Below are 17,952 nucleotides of genomic sequence, written 5' to 3'. Positions count from 1 at the left end.
CTCCGCCCTCCGGTCCTCCCTGCGCTCGGCTCCCGGCTCCGGCCCCCTCCCTCCTCCCTCTTCCCGCCTCCCGCCGCCTCCCGGGAGGACTACGCGCCCGCGCCCGACCCGGGACTGGAACGGAAACAGTCGCGGCGCAACCGGTTCTCCTCTATCTTCGCTTTCAAATCCTATCCCATGATGGTGACAAGGACCCTTCCTCAGAGACAGCAGCTCCAGATCCCGCCCCTATTTGACCTGACCAACCTGGGTCACCTAGTCAGGTGCCCGGGAATGCTGGGCGGCCAGAGGGGGCCCAGGTCATCCTGGAAAGAAACTGTGAGGAGCCTCAGGAAGGGGGCGCCCCGCAGATGAGGGTCCACCTGCGGGTTTCTGGCATGGCCCAGAAAAGTGCCTCGGGGGAAGAGCCCTAAGGCCATAGTCACAGGGCTCCGTTCAGCCTGAGGCCAGCAAACACCCAAAGTCTCCCGCAACTGCTTGAAGTGGGCTGCTATACTGGGGGAGGGTCTTCCTCTTTCCAAGATCCAGTGAGACAGACTGGAGAGACCACTGCAGGCTTGGGAACCCAATGGGCCCCCCCCCTTCTTCTCTGTCCTTCTCTTGGAGTCCCCACAGACCAGGAGCGTCATAGGGTTGAGTTGGAGGCCTGCTGACGTGGAGGACAAGCGATCCTAACCTGGGGAGAGGGTCTAGACGACAGAGGTTAGCTTCCAGCTGGAAGCATCGAGTAAAAGCTTGGCCCTGACCCTAACCAGCCTCAGGAGAAAAGTGGTCTAAATAGTTTGTGCTCATGCGATGCCTCATTCCTCTCTCAACCACAAGGGCTCCAGGCCAGACCACTAGACTCAGGCAAGGTTCCTATCACTGGTACCCTGCTTTCAGATAACCCTAGCTCTGTGGAAGGTGTGTCCTGTTCAGGAGCAGCCTGGGGGACCCAACCAGAGAGGTAGACCTGGGATATGGGACAACAGAGACGAGCCGAGCTGGCAGTGTATTCACCTGACAATTCCAGGGTTTTTGTGAGAATACAGTCCATCGTTTTATTCGGGTATTTATACAGTCCAGCCAGTGAGGGATAAAGGCTCACACAACTACAGACACATACGGCGAGGAGAAGTGCTGTAAAACCTCTCCCCTTTTTCTTCTTTTTTTTTTGGTTAAGGGGGAAATCTGTATAATCAACATCCTACTTATGTAAAAGTGGGATAGTGAAAAAACTTGATTGTTTTTAATATGGCATTTATGTATATCTTCTCATTTAATATGTACAATTTATTTGGTAATCCTACTGCACAGTGGCAGTATACCTATAAGTAAAAACAAAATCAAGAAGTATTCACAAAGGGAGCGCTGAGGTGGCGAGGGTCCATGGAGCCCGAGTTGGTGGAAGCAGACTCCGTGCAGAAAGGCCTGGCTTTGGGGCCTCCAGTCAGTAGAAGCAGACAGTGTGCAGGAAGGCCCGGCCACTCTTCTCCTCGAACTCCTGTAGCAGCTCGTCAATCTCGTTCTCCATGTCCTCCGTGTGCTGGATCTGCAGATGGCAGGGCTGGTGACTGAGCGCTCACACCAACCCTGATGCCCAGATGGGGGTCCTGGGAGACCAACCCTGATGCCCAGATGGGGGTCCTGGGAGTCCCGGGCCCTACTCTAGTGGAGGGAAGAGGAGTGCAAGATGGTGCACAGGTCCCGGCAGAGCCTCCAGGGCAAGGGTGCGGTGGGCCTCACATATCAGGCCACAGCAAGAACTGGCCCACCCCATGGACAGGTGAGCCAGGGGACAGCCAGCCAAATGCAGACCCAGTGCCAGCCTCCCCATCTAACTTCATGAGACTGAGGGGACCTTGGACGTGAGTCAGAGTGTGGCTCACTCTAGGAACCCCCTCATTTATTGTTTGGAAGGACCTGAAGGTCAGCTATGATAATCTCCTCTGAGCCCTCATGCTTGAGTAAGGGGAAGAGGGGCGCCAGGACTGCCTTAGGGATAGGCCTGCATCTTGGGAGGCTTGGCCTCACCGGCAGCATAAGGAGGGGGGAAGGGGTGTGGGCACACAGGTAGGTACTCACACACTGGCACAGCTCACAGATGAGGAAGGCCCCCAGGGTGGCCTCCTCGTGGTTGTCCTGGATATCCACATTGATGACATGCACTGGCTGACAGGTCTCCTGTTCCCGGGAATTCAAATCTGACGGGACAGAGGCCAGAGGTTGAGGGGGAGGCAGAAGGCTCAGAAGCAGCCCCCTCCCATTTGTCGTTTTCTCTAGGTATGGAATCTGGCTTTTAGGACCACAGCACCCAGATGTCAAATGAGAACCCGACTCTCCCCAAACCTCAGGGGAACATTAGGCTCAGCGAGAGCCTTAAAGGAGAATGATGGATATTCAGTGGTGTCTCATTCTCAGCCTCTCATTTCAGGCAGTCCTAAATCAGGGAGGGCTTCGGGCCTCAACCACAAACAGATGAACCAGCCTTGGCCTGGCCAGGCTACTGCCTTCCAAAAGATCCGACCCACAGCCTCAAAACAGTGGCAAGGTTGGCCTGTGGCTGTGTAGAGACCACAAGGCCCTTCTGCTGCCCACAGGAGACCCCAGGCTGCTTCTGGAAGCCCTCGAGGGCCTGGCAGGCATCCTGGGAGTGTGAGGTCCTGGGAGCATATTAGTTGCTGATGCTCCCTGAATCCTGGTACCTGCTGAACATTCCCTTCCAGAGACCTTGACATGTGGTAGACACTGCACCCCCTGCCTACCTTCTACAACTTGGTCGTAGACTCGCTCCTCACAGGTGAGGATCAGATCAAACAGATCTTTGCAGTTCTGGAACCTCTCTGGTCGAGGCTTGATTCTCTTATTCCTGTCCAACATGTGTAAGATTCCATTCTGTGTGTAGCTGAGCAGTAGTGTCAAGGATCTTTAGATGAAAGCTTGGATCTGATGTATGAAGAGAGCCTTCAGCAATGACTGACCCCAGTCCTCCCACCTCTCTCACTGTGGTCAGCCCAGGGCTCCCCACCCCACCTGACACACTTACTGGACAAGGGGATTGGTCCATGAGTGGGGACAGAAAGGCAAGAGAGGCATTGGGGTGGTTCTGTGGAGGGGTCAGTCTCCAGATTCACCCCCAACCAGTGCTGCCAAGCTTGACAGCCTCGGATCGCAGGAAGCAGAGACTTGGCTCGAGTTTCTCCTGGGTCCTTGTCTTTCCTGTACTGACAGCTGACTAAACCACCAGTCCCCATGAGAGCAGATCCAAGTGTAACCAAGTTAGAGGAGAAACAAAAACCCCTGAATGAAAGGCCTGCAAACTGGCCATCAGTGATGTAAAATCAAGCAGGCAGAAGTGTCCCCCGAGGGGCTCCCTGCCTACAGGGTGGGTGGTCAGGCCAGGCCCTGCTCAGAGGTGGGGAGGATGGCCACACACAAGGCCAAGGCAGTGTGCTCTGGGCTGAGGGGTGATCCTGACGTCAGGGAGCCCTGAACTGGAAGAGTTCAAGGCAGGGCCACAGGGCTCATCAAATCCCAAGGGTCATGTCCAAACTTGGGGTTTCCAGGGAGGAATTTGCCTCCTCTGAAAGGACCCTCAGAAATCAAGTCCCCACATCAGGAGTCCTGAAGTCTGATGGAGGCTGCCAGCTCATTCTGGATGGCAGGCACATCATTCTCATGAGCCTGCCTTAGAAACGCACACATTTCTCTAGGAATTCTGAGAGGTACATGGAATATCCTTCAACCAAGTTGTACGTTAGGATTTCCCGAATCATAAAAACAGCTTTTTGAATAAACCTAAGTAAAAACAAAACAAAAAACCACCCAAAAAACAAACGATCACCACAACCCCAAACTATAGAATAAGGGAGCTCTGGCAACCTAATGGTAAGAATCTGAGCTGCAATCCTGAAGTCATGAACTTGGACTCAGCGACTCTGCAGGAAGATGGCAATCTCCTTCTGTGTGATTAACTGCCTCTGAAAACCCAGGGGTCAAATATGAGTCGGTTCTGAGTCGATGGTCCACAACAAAAGTGTAAAAGGATAAATGTAAACATCCAGTGCCAGAGCTTGAACTTGAAGGCCCATGGTGGTGGGCCCAGGCTTTTCTAGGGTGGGACACGAATGGTGGACATACGATGTATTTGTCAAAACCAATGGGACGGTGCACCACTGAGCTCCAACACAGGTTTTGGGATTTGCTGTTGTTGTATACAGTCATGTCAGAACAGACTCACAGCTGAACCTTCGGCAGGTTTTCATCCTCTCCCAGAGGTGGTAGATTCGAACCATGTGCCCTTCAGGACTGCAGCATAGTTTCTTACCACTAGAGCTTCCTGAGTCAGTTTTAAAAAGGGAGTTATGGAGGCTAGTGCTTAAGGTGCTTTGTTTGCAACCCGAAGGAACAGGGTTTGAATCCACAAGCTGCTCCATGGGAGGCTGGACCATCTCCTTCTGTATGATTCACAGGCTCTGAAACCCCGATGGAGCATGAGCTATGGGTTCATTTCAATTTGTACGCAACAAAGAAATTCGGATGTTGGTTCTTCATATCTCACAACCGCACTGAGAGAGCTAAGATGTGCTGGGGCGAGGGAGGCACATGGGGACTCTGCTTTCTGTACAATTTTCCTGTAAACCAAAAAATGTTCCTCCTCCCAAAAATCTATTAAAACAAAAAACATGACACCTGACAATCAGTCGGCTTGGTGCTTTTGGCTCATCCTTTCAGGCAAGAACAACGAACCATCACATCTGGCCCAGCAGCCACCACACACAACTGTCCCAGGCCTCATGTGCTGTTGTGGCGTGATGATGCTGGCCTGGCCTGATTTCAGAGCTCAGACCTGGAGTCCAGCAGAAAGGACTCAAGGACACTCTACACCACGGCCTGATGCCAGCTGCAGAGGAAGAACAGGATTCTGGGTAATCAAGGATCTTCATCAGTCCCACAGCCACCTCTCAAGTGTCACCAGTGCCTTGGTTCACCTTGCCAGGGGAGATCTGGCTGGGAGCTGTGGCATTTCCCAGAGAGTTTAGATGAGGGGGGTACACCTAGGGCTGAGAGGGTGTGAAAAGTGACAGCGACCCACAGGTAGTTAGCCAGCACTGGCTTCACATCAAGGCCTGAAAACGCTTCAAGTCCCCTCAAATGTCAGCTCCTCTCCTTAAGCTCTAGTTATTTATGTATATGAGGTAACTGGAACAAAGTTAAGATTCATGTAATTAAGGAGTCTAGTTTCAAGATCAAAGAGAAAGCCCAACTGCTGTAACAGGCAAGAATGGCCCTTTGGAACTGTTTTCTGACAAAATCCCCTAAAGATGGAAGATGTAGGCCGAGCACCTAGGAGGAACAGGACTCAAAGTCCCACTGGACCCTGTTCTGGGGTGCAGAATCTGAAACCCAGGGCACATGTGAACTGCCCTCAGGTCCAAGCTGGATGAAGAACACCAGGTCAGAAGGGCGGGTGTGGAGGCACCAGAGGAACTGTCAGGCTGCAGCTAAGACAACTGCACTAGAGCAGGGCTGACAATAACCTGCTGCAGAAGATCAGGTTGAGCAGAGCTGTAACCAAGAGTGAGGGTCCATGCGCTTAAGGAGAGCAGCAGCCAGGCTGCCCAGAGTCAGGGAGGACGCACTGCTGGATGCTGCACATGGGCCTTGTCCTCCCAGCAGGTGCCCAGGAGAGGGCAGTACCTATGCTGCTTCTCACTGCATCAGGGACAGGGTGAGGATTTGAAATTCCCAGACACAAGATCACCTTCCGAGTGGACCAGCTGTCCACTGGGGACTCCTCCTTCCCTCCCTCCTAGACGTAAGGAAGGAGATAGGAACACCTGAGTAATGTGGGGTCTGCAGGTGAAGATGAGGGCATGCTGCAGGTGCAAGAGCTGGAGAAAAAGGGCTGCAGCTGGTCTTAAGATCAAGGGCAGGTGCCTGAAGGGCTGTGGGAGACCACTCAGGAACACTGCAACTCTCAAAGAGGAGACTGAGTGGTGGTGGAGGCTAGACTAAGCCAGTAATCCAGTGGTTTTATCAAGAGCACAGTTCTGCCCCAACACTTCACCCATAGAGCCACCAAGAAATGAAATGTGCCCCTAACCTGCTGATAAAGACGGGGGGTCCTGCTAACCCTTCCCACCTCTGGGGGTTCTATATGGGGCATACTGACAGGGACCTCTTTTGGCCCTCACTACCCAACTACACCACCCCCCTCTCCTAGGGACCCTGGGTCACTAAGGAAGGACAAGCACACCCCTAAAAGATGAGCTTCAGACACACAGGAGACTGACTTGGGGGTACTGAGTTTAATTAAAACTCCTGCAAAAAGGCATGAAGAATGCAGGGATGCTGGTTCTGAAGGGTCAGTCCACCAAGGCCCTCACTGGGCCAGTGCTAGGGAGGGGCCCAGGGAAGCCCGGAGCTCCCCTGTGCCCACAGGAGGCTCAGAGTTCCTCTCCTAGCAACTGTGAGAGTCAGAACGCACCACATTCTGGTCACTCGCCCTCACCTATGACACTGTGCTGCGAGGCAGGGCTTGCTGGCCACCCTGCAGGTGCACCTGGTCCTCAGAGTCCATTAATTGGGAGACTGAAACTTACTACAGTGCCTCAGTAATGTCTTGTTCAACTAGATACTACTCTGACTGGCAGTCAGGCCAAGGAAGGGCTCTTCGGAATGGACTCATCTGATGCTGGCTGAGAGGACACCACCAGCAGCTTGGTATGTATAAATGCCAGGGCTTGCTGGCTCCACAGCACTGAATGTGGCACCGCTACCAGCCTGAATCCGGCCAGTCTAGTCGTGTGCTGTCTATGGCTGGTTTGCGGGTGCTGTTGGCATGCAGCCTGTCTCCAGCCTATGACTCCTGCTGGGCAAAGGCAGGTCCAACCCGGAGGTGCAGCCACCAGCCCCCAGGTTTGAACGTCTTCTCAAACTCCTATAATCCATCCAGTCTTCTAACTACAAGTTTCCAGTTACAAGACATAAGGCAAGAATTGTTAAGTGGAGAGGAGCCTCAGAGTTCCACTCACTCAGACATGTTCCCATGTGTGCTCCACTGCCACTAGCAGTGCTGACAAGTGCACCTCTAGAGAGGCCACAGGACTCCTCCCTCAACAGGGCTGGGCACTGCCTACAAGGCAGAGATCAGAGGACACATCCCTCACAGCTCTGCTCAGTCTTCCCCCTCAAGGCACAAGTGCCAAGATGAGACCAATGACCCGCCTAATTAGAGGTTACCCACTATGAAGGGGCCACGACTGGCCTCAAACCCCCTCCTGCCTCATGATGCCTAACAGGGCACCATGACTAAGCCAGGAAAGGACAGGTGGCCCTGCCAGTGCCTCCTCTGGATGCTGCTCCTGGACACAGGCTGTGTTCTCCCCACAGTCACCTCTCAGGGCGCAGTTACTCCTTCCTGGAACATAGGGACACCACTGCCTTTATTGTTCTCTCCACGTTACAGGTCTATGTCCACATCAGGCACCACCTGGGGGATATACCAGGGTGACAGGGCTGTGCTCTGGGCCCCAGGTATCTGTGAGGCAACTTCACCCTCCACCCAGCCTCAGGCCTGTGGGATGGTACACAGGCAGGAGTAGCCCCAACTTCCATTCCTAACCTGCTGGGCCAATATTGACATGGTTTAAAGGCCAACACCAACATTCTTATTTTAAATATCAAAAGGCCTCCATGACTCATAGCACTGGGGATCACTTGGGAGAATGTTATGGGGTCTGCAAGTGCTGGAGGGCAGGGGCTATGTGCCTGCATGCTAGAAGGGCTCTAACATGCTGTGAGGGGCCCCCTAAATGCTGCTGGGTTATCTTTTGGGGCCCTGTATTTTGAGGGGGTCCCTCAGGCACTTGCATGTCCAGGGCTCAGAGACACCTCCCGGTATGAGGAGTTAGGTTGGGCTGGTTCAGTGGGGTCCTTTGATGGGAATTCGGTGAGTTAAATGGTTACCTGGTCACCCTCAAACAGAACAGAGCTCACGCTGATCCTACAGAAACAAAAATGTGGAAAGGCACAACAGTGTCACTGGGACAGTCAGCCGCAAAGCTAATTAAAAAACTGAGGATGCACGACAGTGTAAATGGTTTTATCTCATTTTTCAGGAACAAGTATTATTTTCTATTAAAAACTACACGTCAAGCACATTTCCCTGAGGACTGCATCTGGAGTGCCAACTCCATCCCACCACCTATCCTGAGTCTTGGAGAACACTACAGAGGGCCCCATCAGCTCATCCTGTCCACCTGAGGGACACAGGCCAGGCAGGGGAGGAGACCCCGCAATGGCAAAGATAAGGAGAAGCAAACAAGGCTGGTTCTATCTAGTGACAGGTCTTTAAAAAGAGCAAAGTTGCTTTAATTACACTGAAGTCATTGAAAAGAACTAGGAAGGACAAATAGCTCTTCTCTTAACCCACTGGAGCCAGAGCTTGTTCTCAAGCTGGGGCCATGTCTACACTTCCCCAAACAGCTGTGGATAATGAGAAAGGCTGACAACTCAAAAAGAACTTCTAGTTCCTGGAGTTCATTTCAGGGGCTGCTTCACAAAGCAGAAGCTCTCACTTCATCCTAGTTAAGAACTTCCTTGATTTAAGTCAAGGTGGAGTCTGGTCTAACCTGGTGTTTGGCAAAGTGGGTCCCGTGTGATGCCTCTGGAAAGCGCTGTTGCCCGGTTTGGAGACTGTCGTCATTCACCCTGCCATGGCCGATGTCCAAATCGCAGCAGGGGCTCTGAGGGAAGCTGGGTGCAAATGTCCTTGCACAGGAACTCTGACCACCAGTCAAGAAGTCACCAGTGAGAATCATGCTCAACACAGTCCTCTGAGGTGAACACTGTCTCAACTGGGATAGAAAGAGAATGCAGCCTGTGGGCAGAATCATCCAGCCCTACTGGATCTGACAAACAGGAATACGGTGCTGGTAGGGACCTGGTACGCTGTCTGCTATGGGTGTCTTAGGCAAAACTGTGGTCAGATGATGGCTCCTGGAGAGGGGAGGTCCTGACCAGCATCCACAGGCCAGGACTTCTAAAGACAGATCTGCTTCCAGACAGAGCCCCTGAACCCACAAGGCTCAGCTCCACAGTCTGATTAGAACAGGCAAGTATGACACACCCACAACAACAACATGCCACGAAGCTTCATCCGCTCTGCCTCCAAGGAGTACCCTGTTAATAAATGTCAATTCATATTCTAAAAAAAAAAAAAAAGAACAGGCAAGTGTGGGCAAAAAATGCTGCCTGTGTGTCTACCTTACATACAATGAATACTGTTCACAGCTGAATGTGCTAACACATTGTATATACACTGTAAATGCAGCACCATGCATACACTGTATATGCACACCATGTCTGTATGTCACACATTATTATAGTACCCAACTCTGCAGGGTGGGGTGGGGGCCTCAGGATGCTCTAGGGCTTCACAAGCTCAAGGGTCCACTGCCAGAAGGAACCCCAATGTCAGAACATACGTTCTAAGCAAGGAAGAAATTTCTGTTGTTGATCAATTTACTTTATGTTTGCTTTAGGACTAAACTGAAGCAAACAGATAATATAGATTTTTCGTTTTTTAAATAATATGGTTTTCATAAACATACTATGATCAAAGCATACCAAGAGATTATCATCTAAATAGGGAAAAGCTGAGCAGGAATTAATCACTACAGCTATTTATATTTAAGAGAAAAATGGCTACGGCTCAGGGAGGGAAAAATCTCAAATTTTAAACAAAATCAAGTGGCTAGAAAGTAAAATACAGTGGGGAAAAGATTAGTCCTTGTTTTGTTTGAAACAGACATACTGCCTCCTGCTGGCTGTTTGGGATTGGCACCATGATCATAAACTGTAACTGCAAAGCAAACGAACAAAAAAAGTAAACTAAGTGCTAGCTTGAACTATTTCAATAAAATGTTACCTTTCTTTACTGAGATAAAGTAAAATTGTGGCTTCATCTGCAACACAAAATCATTTCCACAGAAATGGTTTAAAAACAGACCAAACATAAAGAACATTACAGTAGGAATAAAACAGGGTTCCTGCTGAGGGCACGTCTGGATATGGAGGTACAAGGAGCGTTAGGTGGGAACTCACAGCTGACCCAGGAAAACACAGCAGTGACCCAGTCACCGAGCGGTGCATGGTGCGGATGCAGGCCTGTTGGGGCTTACCGAGAAGCAGGAAGCCGGGGTGGGGGTGGGCCAGGCGGCTCTCAATTGATTCATATGCACACTGGGGGGCAACTCCCGGGTCACTGGCAGCGCTGCTGCTAGCATTAGTGCTCGACATGTGGGTCATCTCTTTCAAGAAACTTTGGGCTAAGGGATAAAAAGGACTGCCTCTTCTCTGTTCCATTTAGTTTATAGAAAAAGGAGGGGGTTTTTACACCAAGATGACTTACAAAGAGCAGTCTCTTTACCCCTGTGTATATGATGTCACTGGAGCGGAGTCTCCCTGAATGGAGTTGTTTCGTAAAAATAAAAATGCATTCTTTTACAAAGAAATGGAACCGTCTGTAATAAAATGAGGAGACGGGTACTCATTTGAAAGAGGCTGCAGTTGGGGGGCACGGGAAATGTTGGGGTGGTGAGACACCATGAGGAGCAGTGTCCATAACCTCTGACTCCTGGTAACCCCACGCCAGGGAACAGCCATGCTCCTTTCCAGTGGCTGGTTTGAGCAGCAGAGGCCAGCCTGTCCATAGGGCACTGAGCTACTAATCCAAAGACGGGGCCCTTGTGGTGGTTCAAATCCAATAGCAGCTCTGTGGGAACTGGATGGACAATCTCACCCTGTGCTATTCACAGCCTAGGCAATCTGCTGGAGGGTCAGCAAGGAGTTGGTTATGACTCGACAACAAGTTCATGCTTTTCTATTTTTTTAAGTCTTCTACAGCAGATTCCTTGGAAGCAGGAGTGGCATCCACTTCCTAAACATGCCTCCAGAAATTCTATGAACTTTGATAAATGCTGATAGTTGTAGAGGGGCTTCAGGCCTTTTGAAGGAAATCAACATAGTATACTCTAGTTACTATCCTTAAACCCCAACAACAAAAAAGCAAAAAAATAACCACACCCCACTGCCTTTCAGCTGATTCCAACCATTCATCCATAAGGTTTTCAAGGCTGTAAGCTGAATAGAAGCTGAATGCCTTCTCTAACGTGGACAGCTGGCAATTTTAAACCAACCCTCTGGTTAACAGCTGGTTCTTAACCACTCTGCTATCAAGAGTTCTCTGGACTGTTTTTAGGTGCTGTCGAGTAGACCATGACTGATAAGGACCTATAAAACAGCAGACCTGAACGCTGCCTTGTCCTGCACCATCCTCACCAGCCCTGCTATACTCGAGTTTACTGTTCCAGCACTGTGTCAATCCATCTTGTGGAGACTCTTTCACTTTTGCTGACCCTCCACCCTTCCAAGCATGATGTCCTTTTCCAAGAACTGGCCTTTATAAACCACATGCCCAAAGTATGTGAGATGAAGTTTCATCATTTCCTCTAAGGGAGCACCTTGGTTGCAAATACCACCAAGTAAAGAAAAAAAATTTGAGTGAGAGACTCAACATCAAAAGAATCAAGTTGCAGAATGAAGGTGTGGCAGTGGAAAGGACAGAGATGGATTAGTTTCTTCATAAAGTAACTTGTCACTGGTGGTCAGCTGCCCTGAGTTCTCACTGTCTGCGGGATAAATTCTCAGGGTCACAACTGAGGCTGCACACAAAGGATGACTTAAAGCAAGATGCGATTACGATTTAAACTACAGACTTTCATCATCCCTGTTTTATTTATTCTGGGCTATTCAAAAGCCTGGAATGTTTCCATAGGGTGCTATGGAATCAGCAAAGGCTCAACTCAGGATTAAACGGGCTCAGGGATACTGGGGTGCAGGCCAGTGCCCCACATCACAGGCCTCCATATAACCCCCACATAACCTTGCAGCGGCCCACAAGGGTAGGGGGACCCTGGCTCAGCCTTACTTGGCCCTTCCCTAGGTTCTCAGCATGCATGAGACACCCGTGAGGACTTACTATAGAAAGGAGGGTGCAGCCATGACTCACCCTGCGACAACCCCAAGACCACCCATAAACCTGAAGACAGCAGCCTGGAGGCAGCATGGACAGACATGATGAATAAGATGCCACGTGCTTCCATCTCAGCATACAGCAAAAGCTCAGGGCCAGACCAGAGAGGAATGTGAGGTTCTGGAAAGGACTCCCCACCTGAAAACCCTCAGGCTGTACACAGGTGCCTTTGGGGGGGGGGCACCTGCACAGTAGGTGGGAACAGTGAGCCAGCACAGGGCTGAGAGAGTATAGGAGCCACAGCCTAGTGCATTAGGCACAGGATCATGTCCACAGCCCATGTCAGATGACACTGTCCACTGAATAGCAGCTCCAGCTGGGGTCCTTGGCCTCACCCTTCAGAACCCTTCCAAGCTCATATCACCGTGACACAATGTGGCCTCAGCTTCCAGTCTAACCCATCTCTGCTCCCCAAACTTTTCTGACGCAAATGGTCAATGTTCTCTGCCCAATGGCCAGCAGGTATGTCCCTTCCCAGGAGGGCCCACGCTCCCTGGCACATCAACCCACTCCTTCACAGGACCCTACACTAGCTGTTCAGGGCACACCCCACTCTGGGTGCTTCCAGAACATTCAATTACCAGGTTGGGCAGCCTCTTCCCTAGCATCAGTTCAGTCTCACAGCAAGCCCCAACTTAAACCACCCACAGCACAACCAGCCTTTACTAAGGGGATCACATAGAGAACAAGGGGGTCTCCAAGGAGATAACCCCACTGCCATCTGAACCCCACAGGCAGACAGCTGCCACCTCACTTGCTCTCCAGTGACTGAGGACACCTAGGAAACTCCTTGGGGTCCAGACCTGAGGCACAAGAAAGCAGCACCCAGCCTGACAAATGCACAAGCCCCAAAGGGTGGGGAGGAGTGTGGTCAGTCCATCGTGTATCCACTGCTAAGCAAAAACAGCATCAAGATGAGCCGTTGGTGGCCTAGTGGCAAGAAGCTGCACTACAATCCCAAAGGTGCATGGTTTGAACCCACCAGATGATCCACTGGAGGTGGGCCAAGTGCCTCCGGTGCCAGTCAGATCTGATTCAACAGCACACAGAAAGGCGGGGAAAAAAGGAGAGTTGTCAGGTAGCCGGCCTGCTGGGTGCAGTCAGGGCACTCAGAGAGGTCCCTCCCATGGGCTAGTAGTGTAGCACTGCAGTGTAGTAAACTAAGCAAACCAGGGGACTTGGCCTTGCTGCAGTGCTCTCGTCAACCTGCTTCAGCCTGAGCTGAGTAAGCAGAGGCCAGCACTCTGGAAGTACAGGTTGCTGGAGAAACTCACCCCAACGAGTAGTGGCCTCAGGATCCCTTTGTGGGATTTAATGGTTGAGGACCTCGCTGAAGCCTTACTGATAAGGGCTTACTGTCTCAGAAATCCCACCTGAGACGGCTTCTAGTCTAGGAATGAAAGGATACATATGCGTGTACACATGCAGCCTTGCGGAGGTAATGGCACTTAGAAAAGTCCTTTGAACACTCACAAGAGAACGTGAAAGAGGTTTAGGTCCTTGAACCTTTATGTTCAGGCACTTCTGAACAAGAACTTCAAGGTCAGCATAGGAAGAAAGATACGTGTTTTGCAAGGAGCTGTTTTTACAAGAGCTAGAGCCAAGCACCTGTGCTACACTTGGCCTGGGGATTGGAGGATTTTAGGGAAATGCCAGTTGTCATATTCTCCCACAGTGGAGCAGCCCTGTGTGGGGATTCAGCTGACTTGGGCCTGAGCCACACCCCCTCAGGCTGGGATGGAGAATGGGCTGTGGCCTGGGCCTGCACCATCCTAGAGTCTGGCCCATTAGCTAGCCATCAGGGCAGCACCACCAGCCTCTGATGCCTCTAACTTCAGTCATGGGGCCAGAGGAAATGAAGAAGTAAACATCATCTATAATATTATTCTGGTCTGAGCATAAATGATTTTCTAAAACCCTAAAGTATTAAGCCAAAGTGGGTCAGTATTTCCCATCTGCACTATGCAGGCACAAGAGAAGTGAGTGTGAAACAAGCTGGGTGAGACCACAAGCCCAGGTAGGGCACTGACTCAAATCGAAAAGCATATAGGGGGGTGGTGTCTAGAAAGATGGATTAGTCACAAAGCAATATCCACTGTGAGGTTCCAAACATCTTACCTGTGACGCAAGCAAAAAGCTAATTTCAAAGATAGGTAGGAGAAAAAGGCAAAAGGGATGTCAGAAGACACTCTGAAAGTTGCAAAAGAAGGTAAGGAAGAAATGCTAGTTGAACCAGTTTTCAAAGGGCTGCTTAAGAAGACAAAGAATGTAAGGAAATGTGCAAGAGCTGGAGTTAGAAAAGTCAAAAGAGAACAAACTTAAAATTTCTCAAGCTTAAAGAATTGAGGGGGGAAAAACCCAAATTCAAGTCTTAAGTTGGAATGTTGAAGGATTCTGTGGACAAAATCTTTACTGGAGCACAATCAATCAAAAAAGAATAGAAGGTAGGGGAGCTCCGGTGGCCTAGTGGCAAGGAACTGCAACTACAATCCCAAAGGTGCACGGTTCAAATCCACCAGACGCTCTGCCGGGGAAGGAGGGACAATCTCCTCCTGTACCGGTCAGATCTGATTTGACGGTACACGCACACAAAAATAATTAAAAAAAAAAAGGAATAGAAGGATGGTGAGCTCTGGTGGCCTAGTGGCAAGAAGCTGCACTGCAATCCCAGAGGTACGCGGTTCAAATCCACCAGATGCTCTGCTGAAGAAGGAGGAACAATCGCCTCCTGTACCAGTCAGATCAGATTTGATGGTACACACATTTTTTTTTTAAAAAAAGAGAGAATAGAAGGAATAAAGTCACTGCATTTAAAAAGGAACTGGTTGACTTGGAAGCATTTTAGGAAGTAGCACATGATCATGCAGCAGTGGTTTTTCCAGACCTGGCTGAGCAGGACGTGCAATCAACCATGAGAGGTGACATCTGCCACAGCAAGGGCTGCAAGGAGCCCAAGGGCCAGGACATCGATCTCTGGTTGTTGGTCAAGTCTATAGGTTCCTAACCAGATGAACCAACTCCATCTTCAATCAGGTTGTGCTGAAATGGCTGTTCGTGAGTCACATCAAACGGCCTCCCATCCCTTTTTCTGAAGATCCAGAACATGGAGCCTCCTGGCCAGGAAATCAAGACAGCTGTGGTAGTTGGGACCATAATGGATGATGTGGGGGTTGAGGAGGTGCCCAAGCTACATGTTTGTGCTTTGTGTGTGAACAGCTGGGCGTGGAACCGTATTTTCAAGGCTGAGAACAAGATCCTCACCTTTGACCAGCTAGCTGTGGACCTGAACAAGGGCCGAGAGGTGTTCAGGCATTCTGGCAAGGCACCAGGCACCCTGCGCAGGCACACCAAACCTCATATCCGTTCCAAGGGCTAGAAGTTCGAGTGTCTGAAGCCAAAGAGCCAAGCTGCTGCTAGGAGAACTCCAGATCCTGCCCTGTTAATAAAATCGTATTAGATGTAAAACCGGGGGGGGGGGGCGGACGGGGACCAATGGTACTGAAATAAAAGGTTGAAGCTTTACTGAAGGCCTTGAAAAATACAAGGCAAAAGAACTAATACTAATTAATGGAATACTAATTGAGGTATTTCAAGAAAAAGATGTGGCTGTGGACTTGCGCACAAGCCTACATCAATAAATGTGAAGTCCTGGAAAAATGACTAGAAGAGATCTGTATATGTTCCCACTCCAAAAGTGATCCGAAAGTACAGAAATTATTGAAAATACCACATTCATGTAAAATCTTGTGGAAGGGGGGACGCGACTAGGACCATAGAAATCAGTGGACTAGGGAAGTGGTGATGTTAATAAGGAGTTCCAATGCCAATGCAAAATCACGTGGTTCAAACCAGCTGCTCAAGAAAAATAGGCAATCCTGTGCAATTTACTGCATCCGAAAAGCCACTGGTGGGTCAGCTCTGAATTGGTTCCATCTCAATAATGGTACATAGTAACAATGGAGACTGGATCAATAATGGTACATAGTAACAATGGAGACTGGATGAGAAGGGGTGATAAAAGGCATGGACTGACAGTAATGAATTATACAAGACAATTATTTGAATGACTCCAAAAAAGAAAATGTACACGAACGAAACACAATGTATATAAAGTTTTGCATCCCAACTAAGGAAAAAAAAAATCTTGTAGAAGATGATCCTAAACCGCTAGAACAGTACATTTCACCGAGACTGCCAAAAATAAAGCTGGATTCAGAAGAAGCCATGGAAACAGGAAAATCACTGCTGAAATCATACGGATCTTTAATGAAAGCAGAGTATATTAGAAAAATGTGTTTTGTAACTGACTATACAAAGGCATTTGATTGTAGATCATAACAAATTATGGACACTTAATTGTGCTCATATGAAACCTACACCCAGACCAAGAAGCAGTTGTTTAACCAGAACAAGGGAACATTTTATGGTTTAAAATCAGGAAAGGTTTATATCAAGGTTGTATCCTTTCTGGATGTCTATACAGTCTCTACACTGAGATCATTGGCCTCTATGAAGAATGCAGCATGAGGACTGGAAGAAGATGCATTAATAACCTACATGATGTAGAGGACACAACCTTGTTGAGACAAAGTGAAGAGGACTTGAAAGATGAAGCTACAGCCTTTCATATGGAGTACATCTCAACATCAAAACAACAAAAATCTTCACCAATGGGCTGATAGGCAACATCATGATAGATGGAGAAAACACAGTAACTGTCAACGACTTCATCTTATTTGGGTCCGCAATCAATATCGCTGGGACCAGCAGTTAAGAAAGCAAAACATATACTGCTATAGGAAAGTAAGCTGTCACAGATCTCTCCAAAGTACTGAGTAAGGATGTCAGTTTTAAGATCAAGGTGTGCCTGATTCAAGCTATGATCTTTTCAATCACATGCTAGGTTACGAGAAATGGTCAATGAAGGATGACAGAAGAAAAATTGATGTTTCTGAGGAGCAGTGTTAAGAAAGTATGGAATATATCCCATGGACTGCCAACAGAACAACCATGTCTTGGAGAAGGTGTAACTACAGTGCTTCTAAGAGGTAAGGCTAGAGGGAGCTCTGGTGGCCTAGTGGCAAGATGCTGCACTGCAATCCCAGAGGTATGTGGTTCAAATCCACCAGATGCTCTGCTGGAGAAGGAGGAGGCAATCTCCTCCTGTACCAGTCAGATCTGATTTGACGGTACACGTAAAAATAATACAATAAAAATAAAAAAAAAAAAGATGCAAAGATAGTGAAGCTTCATCACATACTCTGACATGTTGCCAGAAGAGGGTAGTCTCTGGAAAGAGACATGTTAGGTAAGGTGGACGGTCAGCAAAAGGGAGTAAGACCCTCAATGAGATGAACCGACCCAGTGACTGCAACAATGGGCCCAAATGTCAGATGATGAAGGCACAGAACAAGACTGCTTCAGCTATTGTTCAGGCTGCTATGAGTCATATTCAATCAGAAGGCATCTAATAAAAATATATTGCTTCAAACATGTCTTTTCTACTATCTTATATACTGCATTGCCTTTTTCTCTGCCATTAAAACTTACATAGTTTTAAATCTCATTTGCTCATGTTGTTGTTAGGTGACATTCAGTCAGGCACAACTCACAGCGACCATATCAACAGATCTGAACTCCGTCCTATCCTTTGGCATCTTTGTAATTCCTGACACATTAGAGCCCATTGCAGCAGTCATCTTGTCAATCCATGTGGTTGAGAGTCTTCCTCTCCCTCATCAACCCTCTACATCATGACCCTCTCCAAGGAACAGCCCCTCCTAGCAATTTGCCAAAGTACATGACACACGTCCAGGGTAGCATCTGTTAACTGAAATATGTCACCAAGTTGTGCCAAGAAATCTGGAGAACGA

At 49.2% G+C, this 17,952-nt stretch overlaps 1 protein-coding gene across 1 annotated transcript in view; it reads right to left on the bottom strand.

Annotated features, from left to right (window-relative positions):
- Window positions 1–1,429: 1,429 nt before the first annotated feature.
- The window catches only part of SSU72 (SSU72 RNA polymerase II CTD phosphatase homolog (S. cerevisiae)), a 44,242-nt gene continuing 27,719 nt past the window's right edge, over window positions 1,430–17,952 (bottom strand). The window contains exons 3-5 of the mRNA XM_006885838.1: window positions 2,745–2,884; window positions 2,065–2,183; window positions 1,430–1,531 (exon numbers count right to left, since the gene is read on the bottom strand). Coding sequence (XP_006885900.1) covers window positions 1,430–1,531; window positions 2,065–2,183; window positions 2,745–2,884 — 361 coding nt within the window. The remainder of the gene's footprint in view (window positions 1,532–2,064; window positions 2,184–2,744; window positions 2,885–17,952) is intronic.

This window comes from Elephantulus edwardii, unplaced genomic scaffold (genome assembly GCF_000299155.1).
Source record: "Elephantulus edwardii isolate Elephantulus edwardi_28Jun2011 unplaced genomic scaffold, EleEdw1.0 scaffold00045, whole genome shotgun sequence".
NCBI classification, from domain to species: domain Eukaryota; kingdom Metazoa; phylum Chordata; class Mammalia; order Macroscelidea; family Macroscelididae; genus Elephantulus; species Elephantulus edwardii.
This window is presented reverse-complemented; position numbering and strand designations above follow the sequence as displayed.